This window comes from Cervus elaphus, chromosome 18 (assembly GCF_910594005.1).
Source record: "Cervus elaphus chromosome 18, mCerEla1.1, whole genome shotgun sequence".
Lineage (NCBI taxonomy): Eukaryota > Metazoa > Chordata > Mammalia > Artiodactyla > Cervidae > Cervus > Cervus elaphus.
Genome location: NC_057832.1, coordinates 82,132,064 through 82,155,819, shown reverse-complemented (window position 1 = coordinate 82,155,819; position 23,756 = coordinate 82,132,064). Strand labels below are relative to the sequence as shown.

Genomic DNA, 23,756 nt, shown 5'->3' with positions numbered 1-23,756 from the left:
CAAAGGGAAGAGATGAGGGACACTGTCTCTGCAAGTCCCCACATCTGTCCTCCAGCCCAGAGCCCAGGGAATAAGAGTGTCTCATGGGGTCCCGTAAAGGAGTACCCTTAACTCAGCCTAACTGACCTCACACTTCGGAATTACGTTGAAGAATTGCTTTTTAATAGAGATCTAAAGTAAAAGATGGAATTTTAAAAATACCCCCTGAAGAGTCTATAAGTCATCTCCTGTGGGGCACAGCAGGGCCCTCCAGCTGCCTAAGCAGCCCACCTCCAGCTCTCGCCAGATGTACAACACTGCTGGAGCCACCTAGTCCGCTCTGCTCCTCAGCCTCCTCCGGGACTAATGGCCACAAGGACAAAAGCAGTTAGCAGTAAGCTAGCTGAGTGACGCCAGGGGCTCTGCATTGTCTTGGTGGATTCATCACAAACTCGCTTCAGCTGAATCCAGGCAGTTGTGGGGGCCTCATCCCATTCCGCAGGGCCCAGCAGCAGGATGAGCAACACTTTGACGGATCTTTCAATGCATACCCAGGGCCCTTCCTCACCTTTGTACCGCTCAGGCCCCTCACCCAGTGGTTAGAGACCATCTCTCCCAAACCAGCTGCATCAGCTCTGACTGGCCAGTGTGGGAACCAGTGATACACTGCCCAGCTTTAAATTCTGAGGATGGGCCCTGGAGCATTGGCCCAGCACCGCAAGACATGCACTGAGCATCTCAGTGCCTGCTGTGTGGCGTGCAGGCAGAGGGGGCACCGGGACTCCAGTGTCTGAGGCGTGGGCCCAGAGCAGGAGGCCGGGATGAGCGGGGTCAGTGACCCTCCACGTCCTCTGGCCAGGAAGGGAGCTGTTGGAGGCTCTGGGAGTGTCCCAGGGACACCTCCTCTCTCAGGGGCCTGTGGGGGTCGCAGGACTTTCAGGATCAGGAGAAACACCCAGGCTCGGCCTCACAGGAGGGTCCCTGTCATCTCACTGAGTCACTCACGCTGAGATCTCTCTTTTCCCACTTGGGACATTTATAACTGCAGCATTTATAACCTCTGAGGAAACACAGCACGCTTTTATTTTACTGCAGTGGGGTTCCGCCTCTGGGCTAATTAAAGGCTCCCTTGCGTGTATATTGAACGAGTTCCTATTCCAAAAAAAATCGAGAGCTAAGAAAGGATGGCCACACTGGGACCTCTGAGAATTCGACCTTTAGTGCCCAGCAGCACAGATGGGTGACTGGACTGTCCCAGGTGAGATGAAACGTGCCCTTCTCTTCTAAACAAGACAGACAATGCTACGAACAGCTCAGAACCCCAGGGTTGTGAAAGCCTGGCCCGAGCTCTCCCCAGGCCAAGTTCCAGAAATAACTCCATGTAGCACGGAGCTTCTCCGGACATGCCATCTCACACCTTGAGAGCAAACGCCTGCCCAAACCCCCAAACCCAGTACTGTCCCCCTGAATGCCAGACGGGGAGGCACCTAAAGTAGGAAGGAGGCACCTGGCCTGCCAAGAGGAGCGGACGGAAATCGCTCCCTTGGGAGCCAAGCCGGGCTCTGTGTAAATGTTTTCTAAAACCGAGGCAGGCTATAAATTCTTGGAAAAAAATAGTGAGAGCAGGCGGAGCGGGGTGTTCCAGCCAGAGAGGCACATGGCTCGTGGAAAGGAACGTGCCAACAGCAGAGCCCACGTCTGGGACACTGGAGCCACATGGATTCCAAGCGCTCCTGGCAGTCCTCTGGGTGAGGCCCGGAATGCAGCGATAACAGAGGCTAGGCTTCACCGTGGGGCTGTGGCAGGCGTGTCCCAGCCACGCTGACCGTGCCCCAGACAGCAGGCACAAACAACGTCGGCGGGACACTCCCATGGCGGCCCCCTCTCCTGTCCAACCAGCACCCCAGCTTGGAGCGTCCCATCGAGGGCACTTATCATGGCACCTGATTCCCTCCCAGGCACTCATCACTGTGGAAACACACCTGAGCCCCAGCTGGCCAAAGAAACAGGAGGCCCTGTGGCCCACTCAGAAGTCACCTGAGCCAGCCAGCCACGGAGCGGACCATGAGCTCCTGCACATAAACCTCACCTCAAACCATCGCTGATCCTCCAAAGGCAGAAGCAGCTAAGACTCCTCTCGCTTGCAAATAAACAGTCTTCTGCTTGGCCTTCCTTCTGGCCAGGTTAAAGCTGCTGTTCTGCTCATCACTTACCACCGGACACCCTCTCCCCTAGCAGAAGCCATACACACACACACACACACACACACACACACACACACACGCGCGCGCGCGCACACACACACACACACACACACACACTCCCTGCTTACCTTGCTTCCAAATAGCCCTGTAGCTTGTTACACACACACACACACACATACACACACTCCCTGCTTACCTTGCTTCCAAATAGCCCTGTAGCTTGTTTTACACACACACACACACACACACACACACACACACACATACACACACTCCCTGCTTACCTTGCTTCCAAATAGCCCTGTAGCTTGTTTAGCCCACAACCCCAGAACATAGCATCCCGGGGTGGGGGCGTGTCTCCCCTGCCAGGGACCCAGCCTTGCTCTCCAGGCAGTCCAGAAGGTAGAAGACCTTGTTAGCTAAGAAAGGGACTTTGGTTCCACCAAAAGGCCAGTGTAATGTAAACATGTGGGTGGGGTTTCCTGCAATCAGGTTTAATGAAATTTGAACCCTGGAGGCCGAGGAGGCGGGGAAAGGCTCTACTGGAGAGCCACCCCGCGAGACCTGTGTTCACTCCCAAGACTTCTCAGCTGGCAAACTGACAGGTGGAGCCAGCACCAACCTGCTTCGGTTTACAAACCAGTTTCAGCATCATTTGTGTCCCTCAGCTACAGAGTCTTCAGCTGTGAAGTCTTCACCTTACAGTCTCCATGTCCTGGGGCTGTGTCTCTCTTTCAAGCTCGACAGGGCCAAGTTCACAGTCAGTGTTAACCACACATGGCCCATCTTTCAGCGTTTACTTGCACACCCAGACTTCCACATTCTGCCCAGCAGCGCCTCTGCACCTCAGGCCTCTTCGCATGCAATTTAGGTGGGCTTCAGCCAACAGTTCACCCCTCTGCTTTGACTGCTTGTTGGTCAAAGCACAGTCACACGCTCTGAGCCTTAAATGAACGTGACACACCAGAGCAAACAAGCAAAGCTGTTTGGACGCCTTCAGGTTTCCACAGCACAACTGGAACCCTCACAAGTGTCGCCACCCAATCAGCCTGAGATGGAATATGGTAAGCACGTCACAGACACAGATTTCTCCAACAAACCCCCAAATGACCACCAAGGCACAGGTTATGTCTGTGCTCAGGAGAAAACATCTGTTTTACTGCGGGACATAAAGCGCTTCTTGTGCAAGAAGGTCTACTCAGTTTGGGGCTCAGTAAGGGTCCTGACCAACCCCCATTCCTATCGAGGGACCTGACAGGACTGTGCCCACTCTGCAAATAACACTGTCACTGCAATCAAGAAAGCAACTAAGTTGAAAGAAAGTGAAAGTCACTCAGTCATGTCCAACTCTTTGCGACCCCATGGACTATACAGCCCATGGAATTCTCCAGGCCAGAATACTGGAGTGGGTAGCTGGTCCCTTCTCCAGGGGATCTTCCCAACCCAGGGACCGAACCTAGGTCTCCCGTATTACAGGCGGATTCTTTACCAGCTGAGCCATCAGGGAAGCCCAAGAATACTGGAGTGGGTAGCCTATCCCTTCTCCAGCAGATCTTCCTGATCCAGGAATTACAGGATCTCCTGCATTACAGGCAGATTCTTTACCAGCTGAGCTACCAGGGGAGCCCAGGAAGCAACTGACTGATCACATAATGTTTTTCTTCAAAGAATTCACATCAAAAGAAAATAAATTAGAAACAGAAATCTGAAAGATCTGGTTTGAGGACTGAGACCAATGGGCCCTGCCACGTTATAGCCAAGGCCATGCCCAGAGCGGGACCCAGTCTCCTACAGGACAGTCTTACAATCAGACCTTTGCACCCCAAAGCTGACAACTGTATGAAAAAACAACAGAATAAGGTACCAACAAAGAGGAAAACCAATCTGTACACTGGCCAGTGGTCTCTTTTCTCCATTCTCTTTCTAACGCAAAGAGCCAGCATGACTAGTTGTGTGTCAAAAGGAGGCTGGTCTTTCATGAGGCTCATTTTCCCACTGTGTGGGGTGCAAGGTGGGTCTTCCTCATGTTGGCAGCGGCTTCACAAATGCGCCGCAACAGCCTTCATGAACGCACAGCAAGTGGCATCAGCGAGGGCCTCAGGTCTCGGCAGTCACGCTGTTGCCGGCCTCTAATACTCAGCCCAAAACACTGTCATATTCCCTCTGCTCCTACCTGTGGGTTTCAACCACACAGAGCTCACGCAGGCTGCTCCTGTCAACTTCTCCTGAAACAACGTGGTCTTGTGAGGCTCTGCTGATGTGAGGCCAAAAGGCAGTTCTGCAGCTCACTGTTTTGACAGGCTTCAGAACTTTCCACTGTACCGAGATGGAATTTTGTGCATGAGGTTACATAGCTAACACAGGAAAGACTTGATGGGTTTCCTGAATATTCCTGGGAGTAGTTGGCAAAGTGGGACAGGAGACCTGCAGAAGGTTCATTGTGATTCCAATGTGAAACCCATAAAGACAGAAGAAATAACCAGAAAAGGAAAACCAACTAGGACTAAAAGAAGTGGAAATTTCACAAAGTAGTAGAAAAGATGGGCAATAAAAGAACAGCCTAAGGCCAAAACGTGTATAAGAAGGTTCATTGCAGCATTAACCACAAGAGGCAAAAGATGGAAAAAACCCAAATGCTCACCTGCTGATGAATGGATCAGCACACTGAGGTTTAGTCACACTCTGGAACATTATTTGGCCATAAAAAAGGAGTGATGTATCAAAACTGAACAAACCCTCAAATCATCATGCAGAGTGAAAGATGCCTGTCATGAAAAACCACACACTGCAGGAGTCCACTTGCGTGAAATGTCCATACAAGGGAAAATCATAGAGAAGGAAGATGGGTGGTCACCTGGGGCCGGGAGAGAGAGGGCTGGGGTTTGTAGAAGTTGTGTGACTTGGGGTCTTAGGGAGACCAGGAGGTCAGGCCCACTCCTAGTTTCATTTTTCGGAGAACCCACTGGCAGTCAGAACTCAGGGGCTGGTCCCCAAGGCAGAATGCCAGTGACCGAGTCCAGAGACATGCACTCCAGAGCCAGGATGCAGGACATGGGCAGGCCTCCCAGGGAGCCGCTGCTAAAGCAGGTGCAGCATCAAAGGGCAGGAGCGCTGCCGACACTGGCCATAAAGGACAGGAGGAAAGTGAGAGCTGGATAAACATGCCCTTGGCTGAACCTGCCTTTCATACCCCTACCCCAGAGCACAGGACATGCTCACTCCCAGGGTGGGTCCCACAGCTTGAGGGATGTGGGCAGGTTGGGAGCCAAGGACCCCAGTGAAATTAAGCCAACTCTCAATGCTTCTGTTCACTGGCTCTCCTGGGATAATGCTACTTAAGGCCTCCAGCCATCGTTGGCAGGCTGTGTGTGTGTGTATTAGTCATTCAGTCATGTCTGACTCTTTGCAACCCAATGGACTATGGCTCACTAGGCTCCTCCGTCCATGGAATTCTCCAGGGAAGAATACTGGAGTGAGTGGACTGCCATTCCCTTCTCCACCCTCTCAGGTAGGAAGGCTAGGGGTCCCCAAGTGGAGGAAATAAACTGTAAGCAGGTCACAGCTTGCAGCTGCAACCTTTCACTGGGAGGCTGACATGGGCTAATTCATGCAAACTCGTCCAGATGACATGAATTTCAAGTCAATTTCTCTGATACCTCTGAGACTGCAGCTCAGGGCCAGTTATGACTCATTAACAGCCTCCAACACTGCACTCACTCTTCTGATAGGATCCAATCCACTTCAAAAAGTTAACACCTAAAGGACTTTATGGTTCCCAGCACAAATGGTGAGACTCCTGTATTTCAGATTAGATGAAGCCATTGCTCTCCATCCCAATCACTGCCCGAAATCCCTTACCAAGACAGGATTAACTCCAGGTCACGGGTTCACACCTGGAAGGGGACCTGCGAGGCCAGGGAGCTGGAGGCTGAAAATCAAGAGAGCACAGGATGGTGCTTCCTGAGATCTGAGCAAGATGTCATTGGCATTTGATAGCTGGGCTGTATTAAAGCAGTTACTCTGCTCTGAACCGTCAAAGCAAGCAATGTGAAGGAAGGTTTCGCAGGATGCAGGATCTAAAGCAATTCTTCTCAGTCTGGGTACAGAGAGTGGAAGCATTCAGTGAGTGGCTACAGTGGTCAGACACAGATGATGCAGCCGCTACGTTCTGGAAGCTCAGCCAGCAGCATTCCCATTCTGCCAGGGAGGAGCCCGACCTTGGACAGAGAGCAGAGCAAAGACCTAAGGTCTGATCTGCCGGATTCCAGTGGACCCTCTTTTGCATAAGTCACCAAAGTGTGCTTTGCTTTTCCAAATCTCAACACCTGACAACAGTTTCTGGGGAGAAATGCTTTCAAATACATTTTCAAAGTGTGCATGCGTGGTAAGTCACTTCATTTGTGTCTGACTCTTTGTGACTCTATGGACTGTAGCCCACCAGTGTCCTCTTTCCATGGAATTCTCCAGGCAAGAATACCGGAGTGGGTTGCCATGTCCTCCTCCAGGGGATCTTCCTGACCCAAGGTTCAAATTCACATCTCTTGTGTCTCCTGCATTGGCAAGCAGGTCCTTTACCACTAGCGCCACCAAATGGCAACACCTAAATATCACAGCATGATCCAGAACTTGTAACTGCACACACCTGTGGCCGGTTCTTCCGGACCCAACTTGTCCTCACCAGCAGCCTGACTGCCGGCAGCTCAGTAGAGCGTCCTGCATGGGACAGTAACAGGACTGGGTCTTATTGCGAAAGTGACAAGAAATCAGAGGCCCCCTTTCTGCAGCCCGCCCCCATGGAGCTCTGGGCAACTGTGGTTGCCTGGGAAGCCAATGACCTGAAGTATCAGGGGGGGGTACCTGGGGGACAGCAGCCCCTGTCTATGCAACCCTGGATCCACGAGCTCTACCTGTGGCCAGAAACGTACTCATTGGTTAAAGCCAAGAACAGAGGAAAGGAGGGGCACAGCAAGGCTTCATGCCCAACCATGGGCTGTGCTGCAGGCCTCACTCTGGTCCAGGGACCAGCAGGTCTTCAGCTGGAAGGATGAGGTTTGCACCAAATAACACTGGGGTCAAACCAGCCCAGACTTGTGTCCCACTTCCACAGTCTCCGTCCTGCATGATCTCGAACACACGACAACTCACCCAGCTTCACCTGTGACCACCAATAGTGCACAGCCCCAGAAGGCTACCAGGACCCCTCACCAAAGTCCAGCTTTTGATTTCTCTTGGGTACTGCACCATTTATCTCTAAAATGGGTCACAGGGTCTTACGTAGATCAAATGAAATAGCACGTGAGAGGCTCTGGTAGGCTGCCCCACTGTCCACCCCCACTGTCCATTTCTCTCCTTGAGACAGTGAAAGTCCCATGAAATACTGATGAGGCAGTGGGAGCCCCAGATCCCTCCAGGCCCCAGAGCTGGGAGCAGAGAACTGAGTCTCCGTGATGAAGACAGGACATCTGGAATCAAGTGTCCACATGTGAACGAGCTCACGGCTGGTGGAGGAGGCACAACACTTTGCTCAGATATAACAGGGGGTCAGGGTCCTTGACTGAAGGTCACTGCGGAGGCTCCACTCCGGGACAGCAGAGACAAATACAGTTTAGGTCAGTGTGTGTGTGTGTGTGTGTGTGTGTGTGTGTGTGTTTTAACCAGTAGGGACTAGAAATGGAAGTGCACAGAGAAGGGAGGGCCAAAAGACATCATTTTCTAGCCAAAACCATAGGCTGCCAAACCTTCCTTAACCCCGGAGAGTTTTGCCCTAGGGAAGCATGGCTGAGACTGCTTCCTGCCAGCCAACGCCCCCCGCCTTCACAGGAGTGGGGGTGTCAGTGGTGCCCTCCTCCAGGAACCCAAGCCAGGGACTGAGGCTCCAAGTGAGAGCTAAGGGCTCTGGGAATGAGCAATGAGTTCACCAATGCAGCTCAGCCCCACAGAGGAGCCTGGAGAGCTGGGGAGATGGAGGGAACCTCAGGAAGGGTAATGATTCCACATGAGGGAAACTGCATGTTTTGTGGAAGGTGGCTGTGCAAGGGTCTGCAGGGCCTTGGCAGCAGGGGCCATCCACGCAGCACCTACAGCAGTGAGAACTCAGAACCCCCCGTGAGCTCCACCGGGAACAAGTGCAACAGACGAGGGGTCAGACAGGGGTAGGAAATTAAGAGGTACAAACTATTACGTATAAAATAAATGTGCCATGAGGATATATTGCACAGCATAGGAATATGGCCAATATTCTATCATAACTATAAATGGAGTATAATCTTTAAAAATTGTGAATCACGATATTGTATATCTGTAACTTGTCTAATACTGTAGATCAACTATCCCTCAATTTTGGGGGGGGGGGAAGTAGATTTGCAAGTTCTTAAAAAAACATCAAAAGCAACTGGGACCCTCCTCCGATAAAATGCAGTGTGGTGGATGAACTGGGCATGGGAATGGCGCTTCGTGTGTACAGAGGCTTGACACATACAGCACTTAGAAACCGTGCCTGAAGCACAGGAGTGATGAGGGCTTCACCTCTAAACAGCAGCATGGTCTGTATCACAGAAATACTGACATGACCCCAGACTCTCCAGGTGGACAAGCTGAGGAGCCTCATGCCCGCCCTGAGTGGACCACAGACAGCCCCGGCCAGTCCCTGCAATCCCAGCGATGCACAAAGATGGGCACACGTGCAGTCACCGCCACAACACTTGCTTCTGGCTATTTAATGTCTGGATGGAACTAACTGGACAAAATTGTTTTGACTGTCTCTCCCAAATCAGGTCTGTTCACAATTTGGTGCCTGAAAAAGATGAAAGGCCAGTGTTCTCAAGCGCCTGGAAGAAGTCTGATCCCTCCTCTTTGAAACTGACCCCCAGAGGCTTCTTTCCATAAACCTGGCAGGTGCCACCCTCCATTCCTTTACTCTTTCATGACACTTGTGACTCAAACTGCAGGTCCCGTGGCAAACAGAGAATATGCTTGGGAGAGACAGACTCACAAAACAGAGACTAAATGACGCAGCCACACAACCTGGACACCAGTGTAATGAGCAAACAGAAATAGAACCCACAAAACTATTGCCCATGGGGCTCCCCAATAGTAGGAAACTGCCAGTGCTCAGGCACCAGGCATTCCCGTTCCACAATAGGGAGGAGAAGGGAGAGACAGACATACAGCTTCAAGTGAGGAAGCTTCTAGATGACAAGTTCACTAACTGACCATCACTATGCAGCTTTGTCAAAGCTCAACCCAATTCACCAAGCCTGATTCTCACAAGTGCCCTCAGACTCACAATGGTGTGGACGCTTGACAGTCTCCAAGCAGGCTGCAAGGAGATTTTCAGTCTAAAGGTGAACAGGCTGCTTGTTCTGGGTTTTATTCTCCAGGAATTGATAGCCGGGTAACAAGACTCACCTTCACCATCTGCACTCAGGTTCTCGTATGAGTCCCAGCGGATTAGCGGGTCTGCTGTGTTGAAGTCCACAATCACCCTGTGGTCATTCTGCAAATGTTCACATCCTGCAGGGTGGTGGAAGGGACAGGGGTGGACAAAGGGTGTTAGTCCCAGTCAAGCCGGCACCTGCCAGCAATGCAGAGAGCAGCCTCTGTATCTGAGTGCCAGCCCAGCGTCCAGATCCACACCCTCTCCCACAAGCCTGCCAGCAATCTGAGCTGGAACTGAAAAATAGTGCAAACCACTTGGCAGGAAGGAGAGCTGAACACTGGTCCTCTGTCTACCAGGTGGGAGGCTCTGTGCTCTGGATGCATTTCTGCACGAGGGGATCACCTGGATAGCTCTGCAGGTCAAGGACCCAGCAGAACCCTGAGGAGCAGCCTCAGGGCTGGTGGACGGGAGGGGTGGGTTTGGGCTCTTGCCTTTCTGAGGCGTCTAGGAGGATTCTTACCCCACAGCCTTGCATTTAACTTTTCATGCCTCAATCTATGGCACTGGGCACAGAAATAGGGTGCTTCTTTTCCACAGCTATTAAAAACTGAATTAAAACTTTCACAAATATAATCTCGGTGATGGAAATGAGCCACTTGTCTTCACAGTAAAGAGACTGCTTTCTCTTTCAATGTATTTTTAGAAGAAAGGAGTCTATTGTGCACACAAATATTTGCAGTCTTTCTACTATATTTCTAGTCCTCTTTAAAAATATGTGGTTGTTTCTTGAGGGGAGAAGTAAATAGGGCATCAAGTCATGGTCCCAATCCTGAAGTTCTGGGCCCTTCTTTGGGCAAGTCACACCATCTCTGGGGTCTTTTTGACCTACCTGGGCCCTACTGTCTCTAAGTTAACACCTTCCCACTGTCTAATATTCTATTTTTAATGTATTATAAATATTTCCAATTATGTACAAAGGTGGGAGGTTCTACAGAGACTCCAGCATACACACCACCCAACCAGGTCAGCATCTTGCTGCCCTCTCCACCCGCCGCCGGAATTCTGTGTTCTACCCACCTTGAATCTTCTCAGGAGTGGCTGAGAAGACTAACTCAATCTTCCCGTTATCAGGAAAACGGTCATCTAAAAAAGAAATCCTATTTCAACAAATTTGGAGACAAGACAATAAATGAATTTTGTCCTTCTATTCCTACCAGGGCAACACCACTCCCAAATCTCCAACAGCACACCAATGACAAAGAAGATGTTAGTACTTTTACTGTTTCTCTAGAATCTTTTTCTTTGTTGGAACTACCATCAGTCTCTAGTGAGACTGGTAATAATTTTGTCAATCGGCTGGTTTATGGTATGGGGGTGGGGGCAGTAGTGGAGAACAATGAAAGGAACACACAAGGCTCCCGGGGGCCACCCAGCGAGGGCCCATTCTCCCCACACTCAGTCTGGACCCAGGGAAGGACCTCACCTTTGCTGGCGTTGTCCAAATCCTCCTTCGCAAACACAAGTCTGTAGCCCTGAACAGCGCCCGTGTGAAACTGCAGGCGGAAAATGACGTCGCGGGTGGCCGAGCGGTACTTCTTGTGGTAGCACTTCACCTGGGGTAAAAGGGGTTGTGTTTTCCGGGGAGCCTCACCCTTGAGGATGGCTCCTGCAGGGGTGCACAGGCCGCCAGCGGGTCCCAACCTGGGAGACCGCCTGCAAACACCACTGCTTTGGTCCTCGGCTAGGACACAGGTGCAGTTCCAACAGCACAGGAATCCCACGGTCCCTAGCCTCCGACAGACCATACCTCCACTTTGGAAGACATCTGAAGAATGAAATTGCACAGCCTCTTTTTCCTAATTTCATCAAAACACTCCACATTTTACCTTAAAGCCTTTCTGCTCTCGTGAAAGGAGCAGGCAGTCATTACTTTCCATACTCTGCTCAGTATTTATGTTGTGTGCTATAATTGAGAGAGAGAGAAAGATGGCAAGAAGGGAGAAGGAAGGGGAAGGGAAAAGGCCTTGGAATGTATATTCCATAGCTGGGCTGTCAAGACGTCCGGAATGACAGTTTGAGGCCAGCAGTGTCCAGAATCACCAGGGACGTGACTTGGACTCAGGCTGTGGCTCCAAGGCCCTAGGTCTCTGGGAACAGCTCAGGCCTCTGGGGTGATGGTGCCAATATGCAGGGTGAAAGCACCCCTTCTGGGCACTTGGCAGGGAAGGGTGGGTGGAGGAGGGGCCCTGGCACCATTTCTCATCCTTCCATGGGGGCCCCCCTGCCTGGGGGTCTGGGGGTAGGGCTGCCCACGAGGAGGGCAGGAAGGCCACGGCAGACTGGTATACTGCAGGAGAGGGGACCCATCCTCCCTCCTAAGTAGAGCAGAGGTTCCTCTCCAGGGTCCCCAGGGGTTCAAGCCCAGAAGCAGGCTGGATTCTGCCATCAGATACCCAGAGTGGAGGAGGCCACGCCCTGCACTGTGCATGCCCAGGAGGAAGGGAGGCTGGGCATGCAGGGACCTCACAGGCAGCCATGCTCACAAAAGAGTCAGGTCGGAAAGAGATGGGCTTCAGGTATCTTGTGCCAGGTCAATGAGAAGCAGTCCCAGCAAGTATGGTCCAGACCAACGATTCGGGAGATGCTGCGGGTGACTGTTCTGTGTGTATGTTCAGTCACTCACTCATGTCTAACTCTTTGAAACCCCATGGACTGCAGCACGCCAGGCTTCCCTCTCCTTCACTATCTCCCGGAGTTTGCTCACACTCATGTCCATTGAATCAGTGATGGCATCCAACCATCTCATCCTCTGTCCTCCCCTTCTCCTCTTGCCTTCAATCTTTTCCAGCATCATAGGCCTTTCCAGTGAGTGGACTCTTCACATCAGGTGGCCAAAGTATTGGACCTTCAGCTTCAGCATCAGTCCTTCTAATGAATATTCAAGATTGATTTCCTTTTGGATTGTCTGATTTGATCTCCTTGCTGTCCAAGGGACTTTCAAGAGTGTTCTCCAGCACTACAGTTCAAAGGCATCAATTCTTCAGTGCTCGGCCTTCTTTATGGTTCAACTTTCACATCTATACATCACTACTGGAAAAACCAAAGCTTTGACTATCCAAATTTTTGTTGGCAAAGTGATGTCTCTGCTTTTTAATATGCTGTCTAGGTTTGCCATTGCTTTTCTCCAAAGAGCAAGTGTCTTTTAATTTCATGGCTGCAGTCACCGTCTGCAGTGATTTTGAAGTCCAAGAAAATAAAGGCTGTCACTGTTTCCACTGTTTCCCCATCTATTTGCCACAAAGTGATGGGACCAGGCCTTCAGTAACCAAAGAACCATCACTCGAGAGAAAACATAAAGACCCAAGGAGCCCCTTGGTTTGCCCCTTAGGGCAAACCCCAAAGTCGTTTACCTCTGTGCTATCTACAAGGAAACAGTCTGATAAATAAATGAAGAAATGTACACAGACTGTCAGGGGAGCAATTCATGTTGACAAACACAAGCCCCGCATTCACTATGCGGGAGGCGCCAGGCGGCCTGTGCACACGTGGCTGGTGGGAATCCAGACTTAGGCCTGGCCTCCAGGCCCCTGTCCAGGGCTGGCATCTGGAACTAGCCCATGAGAACTCTTTAGGAATTTGACAACTTCCATTTACTCTCCAACAGCAAATGGATCTCCAGTCACAATCCTCTCTCACTTCATCCAGGGTCTCTGGCTCCTCAGCAGGGTCCAACCAAAGGCTGTGCCCCCAGTCTTCCTTCTCGAGGCACTGCTTGCATCCTCACCCCTCCAAGGCCCCTGCAGCACAAGGATCGCTCAGTAGGGGCCCCACACCATACTGACCGCTGAGCCAAGGCCCCCATCCCACACATGCTGCAGCAAGAGCCCCACGGAGACGACATGACCCCACGCACCTGTCTCTGCTGGATGATGGACCCACCCTCTCTGTCGGCCTTTCTCCACTGCTACCCAGGAAGTGAGGGAAAGGGGGAGAAGACTTGTAGAAAAAGTAAGAGAGTTTCAGGCACATGCCAGTCTGACTCTGAAGCCTTTATCAATACTGAGGGGAACCAAGGCTGTAAAATAACAACAAGGCCTCCCTCCAGAAGCTGAAAGCCCCTGAGGGAGGTAGCCCCAGGATAGCCCACAGGGTCACACCTCATAGAGCCAGTAGCTCCCCTCCCCCAGTTTGGCACCAGGTTCTGTGGGCAGGCAGAGCCCCTGGTGGACACAGCGCACCACAGGAGCTGGGTCAAGAAGCACCTAAGGGTGAGGGAGGATGCCCCTCAAGCACAGCTCCCTTTGGGGGAACCTTCCTCCTGCTCTGAGTTAAACGGTTCATCCTGCAGCCAGCTCCTGATGTACACAGCTCATCCCAACCAGAAACCCCCAGGCCGACCCCCACCTTTCCCAGAACCCAAGGTGCTTCATGGTCTCCCCTCCTCTGGTCTCACCATCGCTCATCACAGCAGCTACACACACACACACACACACACACACACACACACACACACACACACACACGCACAGAGGGTGACTCATCAGACGTGAATCCCAGCCATCGCTTATCACAGCAGCTACACACACACACACACACACACACACACACACACACACATGGTGACTCACACACACACACACACGGACACACACAGACACACACACACACAGGGTGACTCATCAGACACGAATCCCAGCCCACTCCAGGCACCAGGAGGGGGGAGGCAGAGGTCACCACGTGCCCTGGAGCAGGGGAGGAACACCAGATGGGTTCACCCTCCCCTCCCTACCAGCTGGCTGCCAGCTCTCAGTCGTCCTGGGGCAGTGATACCTTCCCAGGCCCTGCGTGACTCTAGTGTCTAAAGACTATAGTTTTTCACGGGACAAGGGTTCAGGGTGGAAGGAAGAGCAGGGTATGCCACTGCCACAGAGCATCCGCCCTCTGCATACACACGCCCTGCCTGAGGGGCTTCTGGGGACGCCTGGCAGAGACCTGAGCCCTCCCCACAGTCCTGCCCGCTGTTTCATCATATTCTCTTCCCACTGATCACGGTTGTACTTGCCACCCGCTCCAGTCCTCCTGGCCACCTCAGGAATGACCCCAGCTATCTCTTGAAGGCACAGAAAACCAGAGGCGTCTCCCTCGCATGGGGACCTACAGCTCCGACCAGAGAGGAGATGGACCCACCTCCACCCAGGGGAGCCCCAACTCTGGCACCTCCTGAGGGTCAGTAATGATTCATCATCTGAGTCAATAAATGTTAGTTGTGTCGGTGACAAGAGACCAGAATCATGCTCTTAACACTCCATGGAAAGAATCAGCAGCATTTTGCTTAATAGGAGTGCCCCAAATGCTCCTTTTAAGGTACAAAGTATCGGTAGCATTTATAAAGATTAGAGTGATGAAGGTTGTAATACCCCTTTCATCCCTTCAGCATTAGCTTTTATTTACCCATGTCTCCCCAGCGAGTTTCTAAGAACACATCAATCCCCTGCCCCCCACAAAATCCCCTGCAGATTTTAGAATATCTGCACTAGAAACAATTTCACTCCACTTTGCTGTGGGCCTGCTGGCTGTCTACACAGGCATCAAGAAACGCATGTCCTCAAACAGGAGCCACAACCACACACCCTTAAAGGTTTAGCAAGCCTAGTGGTTGCCCTCCTAAATCACAGGACCTACATCATCCAGGGCCAACACTAACCATGATATCACTTGGAGGTGAAAATGATTTCAGAGGGTGGCAAGACTATAACTTACTCCCTAAACCTTTAGGACGGCAGCAGTACAGCTGTGAATAAACAATACAAGATCTACTGCGGGCTTCCCCGGTGGCTCAGCAGTAAAGAATCCGCCTGCAGTGGAGGAGACATGGGAGACATGGGTTCAATCCCTGGGTGAGGAAGATCCTCTGGAGGAGGGCACGTCAATCCACTCCAGCATTCTTTCCTGGAGAATCCCAGGGACAGAGGAGCCTGCCGGGCTACAATCCATAGGGTCGCAAAGAGTCAGACAACTCAAACAACTGAGCACGCATACACAGATCCACTGGGCTGAGATACAGAATGGATCGGGCCCGACCCAGGTCTCAGAGACTCCCAGCAGAAGGAGAAGGATGCACGCACAGCAAGTCACAGGGCGATATAGCACGACAGACATCCCGTAATGACGCCCAACAGGAGCAGATCCAGAGGGGCTGAGGATGCATTCATTTTCCCTCTTCTTACTTAAGTGCCCTTAGCAAGAAACAATAAACTAAGGTGTTGTTTGTTTGTGACAGCTCCTTGAGAAGGGTCCCCTCTGTTTAGGAGTCAGGTCGCCAGAGCCAGGCAACAGAGCCCCACAACCACGAGGATGAAACCTAAGTGGCCATGGGGTTTGCACAAGCAGGGGCAGCAAGACGGGGCATGTGGATGGGAAAGTGTTTACAAGCTCATTGGGGCCCTGGACCACGGCCAGTTCTTGACAGGGCTGAGGCCCACGCGAATTCCTAAGCGAGGTTACATAACGACATGGCTGTGCTCACAAACGCTCTGCCCTCCCACTTGACAGAAATGTGTTTACTGAATACCTGAGGCTGCATCCGAACCTCAGTACAAGCACATTGCAAAGATGGGCAGGTCAGGTGTGCAATGGGAGGGTGTGTGGGGACAGGCCGGCCGTGTTTAGGTGAAGCCAGACGATGGGTGGATGTCACCCTGGCCTCAGCAGTAACGGCCCCCTCAACAGCCCCCAAGTCGAAGGAATGACAGGTGGAGCCCACTCCACTTTCCCCTACAGTGTTCCCAACCCAAAGAGATCACAAGGCCTTACTTCTTGTAAACTTGACCCCTATAACCTTTGCTAGCTTGTCTCAACAGAGAATCAATCCCGCATGAGGAAAGAGGCAGGTTTATCTATGCACAGGGCTGACATTTACCAAAATCAAGGAGGAAAAAAAGGCAAAAGACAGCATGCTGTCTCAAAGAATGGTGACCAAGGTGTCACCTTCGGACACCTTCCCCGGGAGCTTGCTTTCCACCTTCTGGAGCAGAGGCAGGCTCTGCAGACGCCAGACAGCCCGGCCGAACCCTCTGCGACTGTGGGTGGGAAACCCATAAAAGCATTCTCTGCAATGCAGGATTCGGTCCAACTCATGACGGTTGCCAAATTCTTGATGAGAAATGAAAATGCCTACATACTTGAACTTTAACACAGAAAGGCCCTGACATATTCTCCATGTCCTCCTTTCTCCACTGAAGGCAGGCCCGTGAGTGCGCAGGGGTGCACATCAAGCAATAACTGACTACAACTGAAGGACAGGACAAACTGAAATGAGCAGGTCTCCCACAGTCAGGCTAAGACTGGGTACTTCTCCTGCCTCAGAGCCTTGGGAAACCAGAGCTGACCTGCACGGTAGGAGGGGAGACAGCTCCCCGCTCCCCAGATGCTCAGCCAACACCAGGGAATGTTCTGCCACCGTCTGCTTCCCTGTGCTGAGCCCTGAGGTCACTTTCAGGTTGAACCAACAGTCCTGGGATTTGGAGGAGCAGCGTGTACAGATCACACAATACAGTATGTCCCCCAGAGATTATGTTCTGAGTGTGGGGATACCTGGGGTTGGTCCTCCAGCCTGGCCAGTGCTGTCAGCACCCCTTGAGAGTCTCTCCTCCTCAGACACATGGAAATCACCTCTCCCACCTGTGAGCCTTCAATTCCCGCCTCTACACATGTGTGAACACACCAAATCCTGGCACGAGAGAGACCACCAGCACATCTCACTCACCATTCACAACCACCATATTACCTGGTTCAGGAGATATGTTATGGGGAATGAAAGAGGGGATGAATGAACACTGGTGACAAGTCATAGCCAAGGGTGCGGGATAACCCTTGGTACCTGACTCCACTATTAACCTTATTCAGTTGTTCAGTTCAGTTCAGTTCACTCAGTCATGTCTGACTCTTTGCAACCCCATAGACTGCAGTACGCCAGGCTTCCCTGTCCATCACCAACTCCTGGAGCTTGCTCAAATTCAAGTCCATCGAGTCAGTGATGCCATCCAACCATCTCATCTCTGTCATCCTCTTCTCCTCCCACCTTCAATCTTTCCTGGCATCAGGGTTTTTTCAAATAAGTCAGTTCTTCCCATCAGGTGGCCAAAGCACTGGAATTTCATCTTCAGCATCAGTCCTTCCAATAAATATTCAGGACTGACTGGTTGGATCTCCTTGCAGTCCAAGGGACTCTCAAGAGTCTTCTCCAACAACACAGTTCAAAAGCATCAATTCTTCAGCGTTCAGTTTTCTTTATAGTCCAACTCTCACATCCATTCGTGACTACTGGAAAAACCATAGCTCTGACTAGACGGACCTTTGACTAGATGATTTATTCTAGAATGGGTTTACTCAATGGACACAGATATTATGGGCTGAACTCTGTGACCTCAAGATTCATTTGTTGAAGTCTTAAAGGTGGTGAGGGTAGTGAGGTTATATGGGTGAGCCCTAATTCAATCTGACTGGGGTCCTTTAAAGAAGAGGCCAGGATCCAGACACATGCAGAGGGAAGATGACATGAGCACCTGGGGAGAAGAGAGCCATCTGCATGCCAAGGAGAGAGACCTCCGGAGAAATCAGCACAGCCAACTCCTCGATCTCTGCCTTTCAGCCTCCAGCACTGTGAGGGAATTCATGTCTGATGTTTAAGCCCCCAGTCTGTGGCACTTTGTCATGACAGCCCTAGGAAACTAATACAAGAGGCTAGAGCCACTTGGAGGCTTCACAGAGATCAACAACTAAACTAAACCTCCTGGGTAATCATTTCTACAAATGAAGCAAGGAAAAATTACCCCGTGGGATGGAAAATTACCCACTTCCAGCTGTAACCCGTATCACCCTTCCCCCGTCTGATAACGCTGCAAAAAAATAAGTGCAGAGTGTACAAAAATGAACTGTAAACACAGGAAGTATAAATCAAATAATAATGCAATCCAAAAATACTCCATGTTAAGAATGGACAGAGGTGCAGGAAGGGGCTGGTTTTATCAAGTTATGCATTTCCTATGATGAGATCTGGGAGATCCTATTTGCCCCCATTGCTGATGGAAACAAAAATTCATGGAAAGGCTACCTTCAGGGCAGGAAACATTCCCCTTAATAGACCCCCAGGCAACAGAACACCTGAATGCCAGACCTCTCAGCTTCCCGCAGCATCATTCATCCAGTCAAGCTGTCCCCTCACACAAGCAGCAGCCTTCAGGGCATGCTAGAGTGTGAACTTGCCCAAGGACTCCCACCTTTGGGGGCGGGCTCCAGGCAATAAGGTGGGGACAATGGCACCCTGGGCTCACAGCAAGGGTGAGCTGCCACCCCTGAGAAGCACAATGACTGGCTTTGGAGAGGCAGGGACAAGTCAACCACCCACCTCAAGGGCTCGGCATCCACCTATGAGAGATCATCAAATGTGGCCTAAGAGAGGTATAGCCATGTGTCCAATGTGGATGACATGGGTAGGCGGCACCAGCAAGACCCACAGAAAAGAGGGGACCTGGGGCCCTGTGCAGAAAAAGACAGATAATCCAGCATCTCTGGGGCTAAGTGACTGAGGAAGCAGTAAACCGAGGGGCTCCTAGGCCACATACAGGAGCCTGGACCCTCTCTTCCCACTGTGGGGAGGATGCTGGGCCCAGGCAGTAGAACACCGTGCTCGGATGGGGTCACGCAGTGAGGCACAGGGCTCGCGGGCACAAGCAGTCCTGGGATTTAGGACATATCGGGGTAAAGGAGCTGCATGACTGATGAGATATGGGGCACGCAGACGCCGAGAGGAAGCTCCCATTCGGGGTCTGGGGAACAGGGGGGGATGGTCCTAGGAAGCACAGAACGGATTCCAAGGGGGCTGGACCCAAGACAGAAGCAAGTAAGAGGCAGCCTGGACCCCTCGGAGCAGCTGCTCCTGCCAGAAGGAGCAGCACTTGGGAAAGGGGGCTGCCCAGAGGATAGCAGACCTGCCAGGAGCCGGGGACCACCCGGAGAGGAGGGGCTACAGGCGGAGCTGAGGGAAGAGGAGGCCCCATGAAGAGCAAGCACCCACGTGATGGCGAACACCAGGAAGATGGCCATTGGGGGGTGGGGGAGGGGGGAGAGCAGAAGGCAGGGGCCGCTGAGCGTGACCTGTCCTTTCCTAAAACCCAGACTAGAAAGCGGGCAGCAGAGGCAGTGTGCTCACACGGAGCGAGGCATCTGACCCAGTGGAGAGGCGCCAGTTCTTCCTCCCCAGCTCCTCTGAGCAGGGTGCGGCCCACGTGCTCTGAGGACCACGCCAGGCTTCTTGCCATTCCTCTGACTCGGGCCTGTGCTGCACCCATCTCTGTTCTCCTGTGACTTGGGGGGTGGGGTTCCCCTCCCCTTGAAGACCCTGCGTGCAGGCCATGAGCTCCCAGCACTGTAAGAGGAAGGCTCCAGTCTGACGGCTCTAAACTGACCACGCCCGGCCACACTGATGTCCACCCTACATCCCCACCCCGGCCTCGTTTGGGTCCAGAGGTCTCAGGCAGGTGGTCCCCAAACCCTCGCTGGCCCAACACCTTCACCTGCAGCTGGTGCTTCAGAAGGCCCCAATGGGCACTGAGCAGACTCATCAGCGTGCACTGGAAATGAAACTTCTTGAGAAGGACTTAATTATCACACTTTCGGACTTCTTGCAAAGAGGTAGCAAAGGCACAGGGAAGGGCAAGGTGGCAAGTCCCCAAAGCCACTGGATGGAAGCCACTTACCAATGTACCTGAAAAGAGCCAGGGGCCAAGCTCACGCACGACAGGCACCTTTCATGTGGCCGTGTGCGTGCCCCAGGCAGCATCTTTCATCAGAAGACAATGCAGGAGACAGCGTCCCAAACTCACAGGTGGGAGCCTTCCTGCTGTGGCTTCAACAAGCGCACCGCGTGCCCAGGGATGGCTCCTGGCACCATACCCGCGCCAGCTCATGGGAACCACGTCCAAGCACGTCTGCCACCACCTCCTTTACCCACCTGCTCCCCTCACCCGCCCCGCCCATTCCCAGACCTGCCTCCCAGTTACCAAGGGCCAAACCACAACCTCCCACCCAGGTCCCCTCAGAAAGACCCCACCCGCCTGCTCAGACTGCATTCCAGCACGTGATGTTTTCTCAGACACCTTGGTCCAGGGTGGCGGGCTGGCTGTGTGCCCCCATTGCCCTAGGACAGCAGGGAGACTTGTGGGGGTGAGGTCTGCTGGAGGAGGGGTTTTCCAGGAGTGCAGGTGGTGGCCCCACCAGCGGGCCCTCAATGATACTACGTAGCCTTCACACCCTTCCAGCTGCCCCAGTTCAATCTCATCCCCATGAAGTCTGCTTACAGGCCTCAGGCAGCAGAAGGGGGGGGCAAGCTTGGATAAGGACCCGTCTGAGGCCACCCAGCCCCATTAAGCTGTAGATCTGGTGGGAGCCCAGGCATGGGACTCAAGGCCCATCCTCTGCTTGATGCCCGTGGGCTGTGTCGATCTGCTGTTGCTCATGTAGAGCTGCAGGGCTTCCTTCCCTCCACTGGAGACCAGGCACGTTCTCCTCCCATCCTTGCTACTCCTCTAAGTCAAGAGTCCTAGAAAGCTTACCCTTAAGAGGTGCTTCAGTGCATTTTCAGGCCACACAAAAGAGCACAATCTGGCTTTCACCTCCCAAGACAACTAACTTCCACAAGGGTATCCTCAAGGCCTGGGGACTGCTGCACCCCCAAGCCAGGGCCTCACACCCATCTCCAAGGGCACTTCCACCTGAACCTCCCGGTCGGCCAGCCTCAGCCATCAGGACCCACTCTGCAGTGCCACTGGATCCCACTCCTGATGTCCATGCACCCAACCAGGCTCCTCCAGGGCAAAGATGTCCCTCTGTCCTGCCCTTCCTTTCTGTGCTAGGGCCCAACTCAGAAAGCTCAGAACACTCAAAAAAGGATCGCTGAACAAATAAACTGATGGTGCAAAAGGAAGGAGGGAGGCAAGAGACAGTGGGAGGGAGAGAAGAAGGAAGACAGAAAGACGGAGGAAGGAAGGAGGTGGGAGGAAGAGGAGAGAGAAGGGGCAGATGCAGGGAATCCCCCACCAGCTTCTGGACTGGCTGCCTCAGGAAGACCTGTAGCCAGTAGCCCACATCAGGGGCTCTTTCTGGGAGGGGGAGCCCCACGGCCAATGAGCCAGGGCTCATTGGAAAACTAATGAGAATCCTACGGGCTTCCCAGGCAGTGTGGTGTTAAAGAAGTCACCTGCCAATGCAGGAGACACAGAGATTGATCTCCTGGGTTGGGAAGATCCCCTGGAGGAGGGCATGGCAACCCACTCCAGTGTTCTTGCCTGGAAGTTCCATGGAGAGAGGAGCCTGACAGGCTGCAGTCCAGGGGGTCACAAAGAGTTGGACACAACTGAGAGACTGATAACACACACACACAAACACACACACATGCACAATGAAAACCCTATAAACTCTTGGTTGAGTCACTTAAATAAAAAGTCAACTTGTGAAATATCTTATCTTCTTGTCACAGGGTATCCTCCGAGGCCTAAAATAGATTACAGGAGAGCTAGTCTATGCATGTGGGAAGTACACACATGCCTCAAAGTTGTTCATTATTTCAGACAATTTTCTCTTAAATTATTTTAGATGTATGCATTTTTTAATATTCAAGATAGATAAAAGGCAAAGGTGGAGAAGCTAGTCTCCCCCAAGAAGCAGCAGACGCAAGAATCAAAACTACCTGGAGAAATCACTGTTTCACTCATAAGCCAAACTGCAAGACGCTAGCTGTATCTCCCACTTAGACACTAACAATGAATATTTTATGTCTGCGCCTGCCCCTGGAAGGCCTAGTCATTTTAAGACTGCGCATTATGCTCGGGGAACTGGAATCCTAGGAAGAGTAGTGGTTGAGTTAGGACTTTAATTTCAAGGGTGCACATAGCAAATGGCTCTAACAATTTATTCTGTTCTTTTATTAAAACAGGTTTACTCAGAAAATCAACTGATTTCCTTAAGGTAAAGGCTACTTTCCATTCTTCTTACAGGCTTTTGGGGGGCAGGGTCTGATGTTATTGCTTTAAGATGAGCTTGTTTTTCCCTTTCCAGTGATTCCTGGGAGAGCAGGGGCAAGGCCATGACACTCACCATGATGTCCCCTTTCAGGAGCTGGGCCGGCTCGATGGCGATGTAGATCCTGCTTTGGTTTTCTGGGCCAACATTGCTTTGGAATAAAGGAGAAGGAACATCATTATACAATTTCATGATTTAATGGAGAGAACACCTTCTGAGAAAAGGAACCCCATAGTTGGAATTAGACAAAATATCCTGGTTGGCCCAGGAATCCCAATTCCTCAAACTCTTTCCTATGAAAATGAGTCTAAAAAGTATAAAAAAAGCAATGGGGCCAGGCAGGGTCCTGAGAGCAACGTCAGTGCCAGTGGTCACTGGCCCACCCCAGACCCGGGCATGGCGGGGCACGCAGCATGGAGTACCGGGGTTCTGCCGGCACGGCCTCTGTGGTTAGCAGAGGGTGGCACGGCCCAAGTGTCACCAATGCCAGGGTCCAACAGGTCCAGACATATGATAACAGTTCGTTTTGAGTGATGACAACACATTTTTAACCTTTATTCATTTTCTGTTAATGTGTATAAAACGCTAAACCAAACTCTCAAAAAAGCAAATCAAATAAGTCTAGAATTAGTACATATTCTGGAAACATCTGCCTGCCCTTTATCTAAACTGCCAAGGGGAGAGACAGACAAAACACCATGGCCCTGTCGCAGGCTCCGATATGATTACTTCCACATGGTGGGGGACCCTCTCCTGCCCCCGGCTCCCTTTGGCCATGCGTCTTCGCACAGCCAGCTGGGTAGCAGCAGCAGACACCTGCCAGGCAGGGTGATGGGGCACCCACCCATGGCTCCCCTTCTGTCCCCTCCTCTGGGCTCCCCAGGCTTCACCCCTGCCACACCCCCAAGGGAGAAGCAGCCTGGAGCAGGCCCCTCCCTGGCTCTCCCGCAGTCCCCAGAGAGCAGCGGCACTTACTAGATCCCCGATGTGTACACGGGCTGCATGGCCTGGTAGAGCTTCAGAAAGGGCCGGCACACTGGAACATAGACAGACTCAGCTATAAACACACGGAACTGGGAGCCAGTGCCGGGCAGCACATCTCCAGACCCCACCCTGAG

General features: G+C 52.1%; 1 protein-coding gene across 7 annotated transcripts in view; it reads right to left on the bottom strand.

Moving 5' to 3' along the window:
- The window catches only part of TNS3 (tensin 3), a 220,506-nt gene that overhangs the window by 74,617 nt on the left and 122,133 nt on the right, over positions 1–23,756 (bottom strand). For all 7 annotated transcript variants that reach the window (XM_043872501.1, XM_043872497.1, XM_043872499.1 and 4 more), the window contains 5 exons: positions 23,614–23,674; positions 22,714–22,789; positions 11,045–11,174; positions 10,639–10,704; positions 9,591–9,695 (listed from right to left, as the gene is read on the bottom strand). In XM_043872501.1, coding sequence (XP_043728436.1) covers positions 9,591–9,695; positions 10,639–10,704; positions 11,045–11,174; positions 22,714–22,789; positions 23,614–23,674 — 438 coding nt within the window. The remainder of the gene's footprint in view (positions 1–9,590; positions 9,696–10,638; positions 10,705–11,044; positions 11,175–22,713; positions 22,790–23,613; positions 23,675–23,756) is intronic.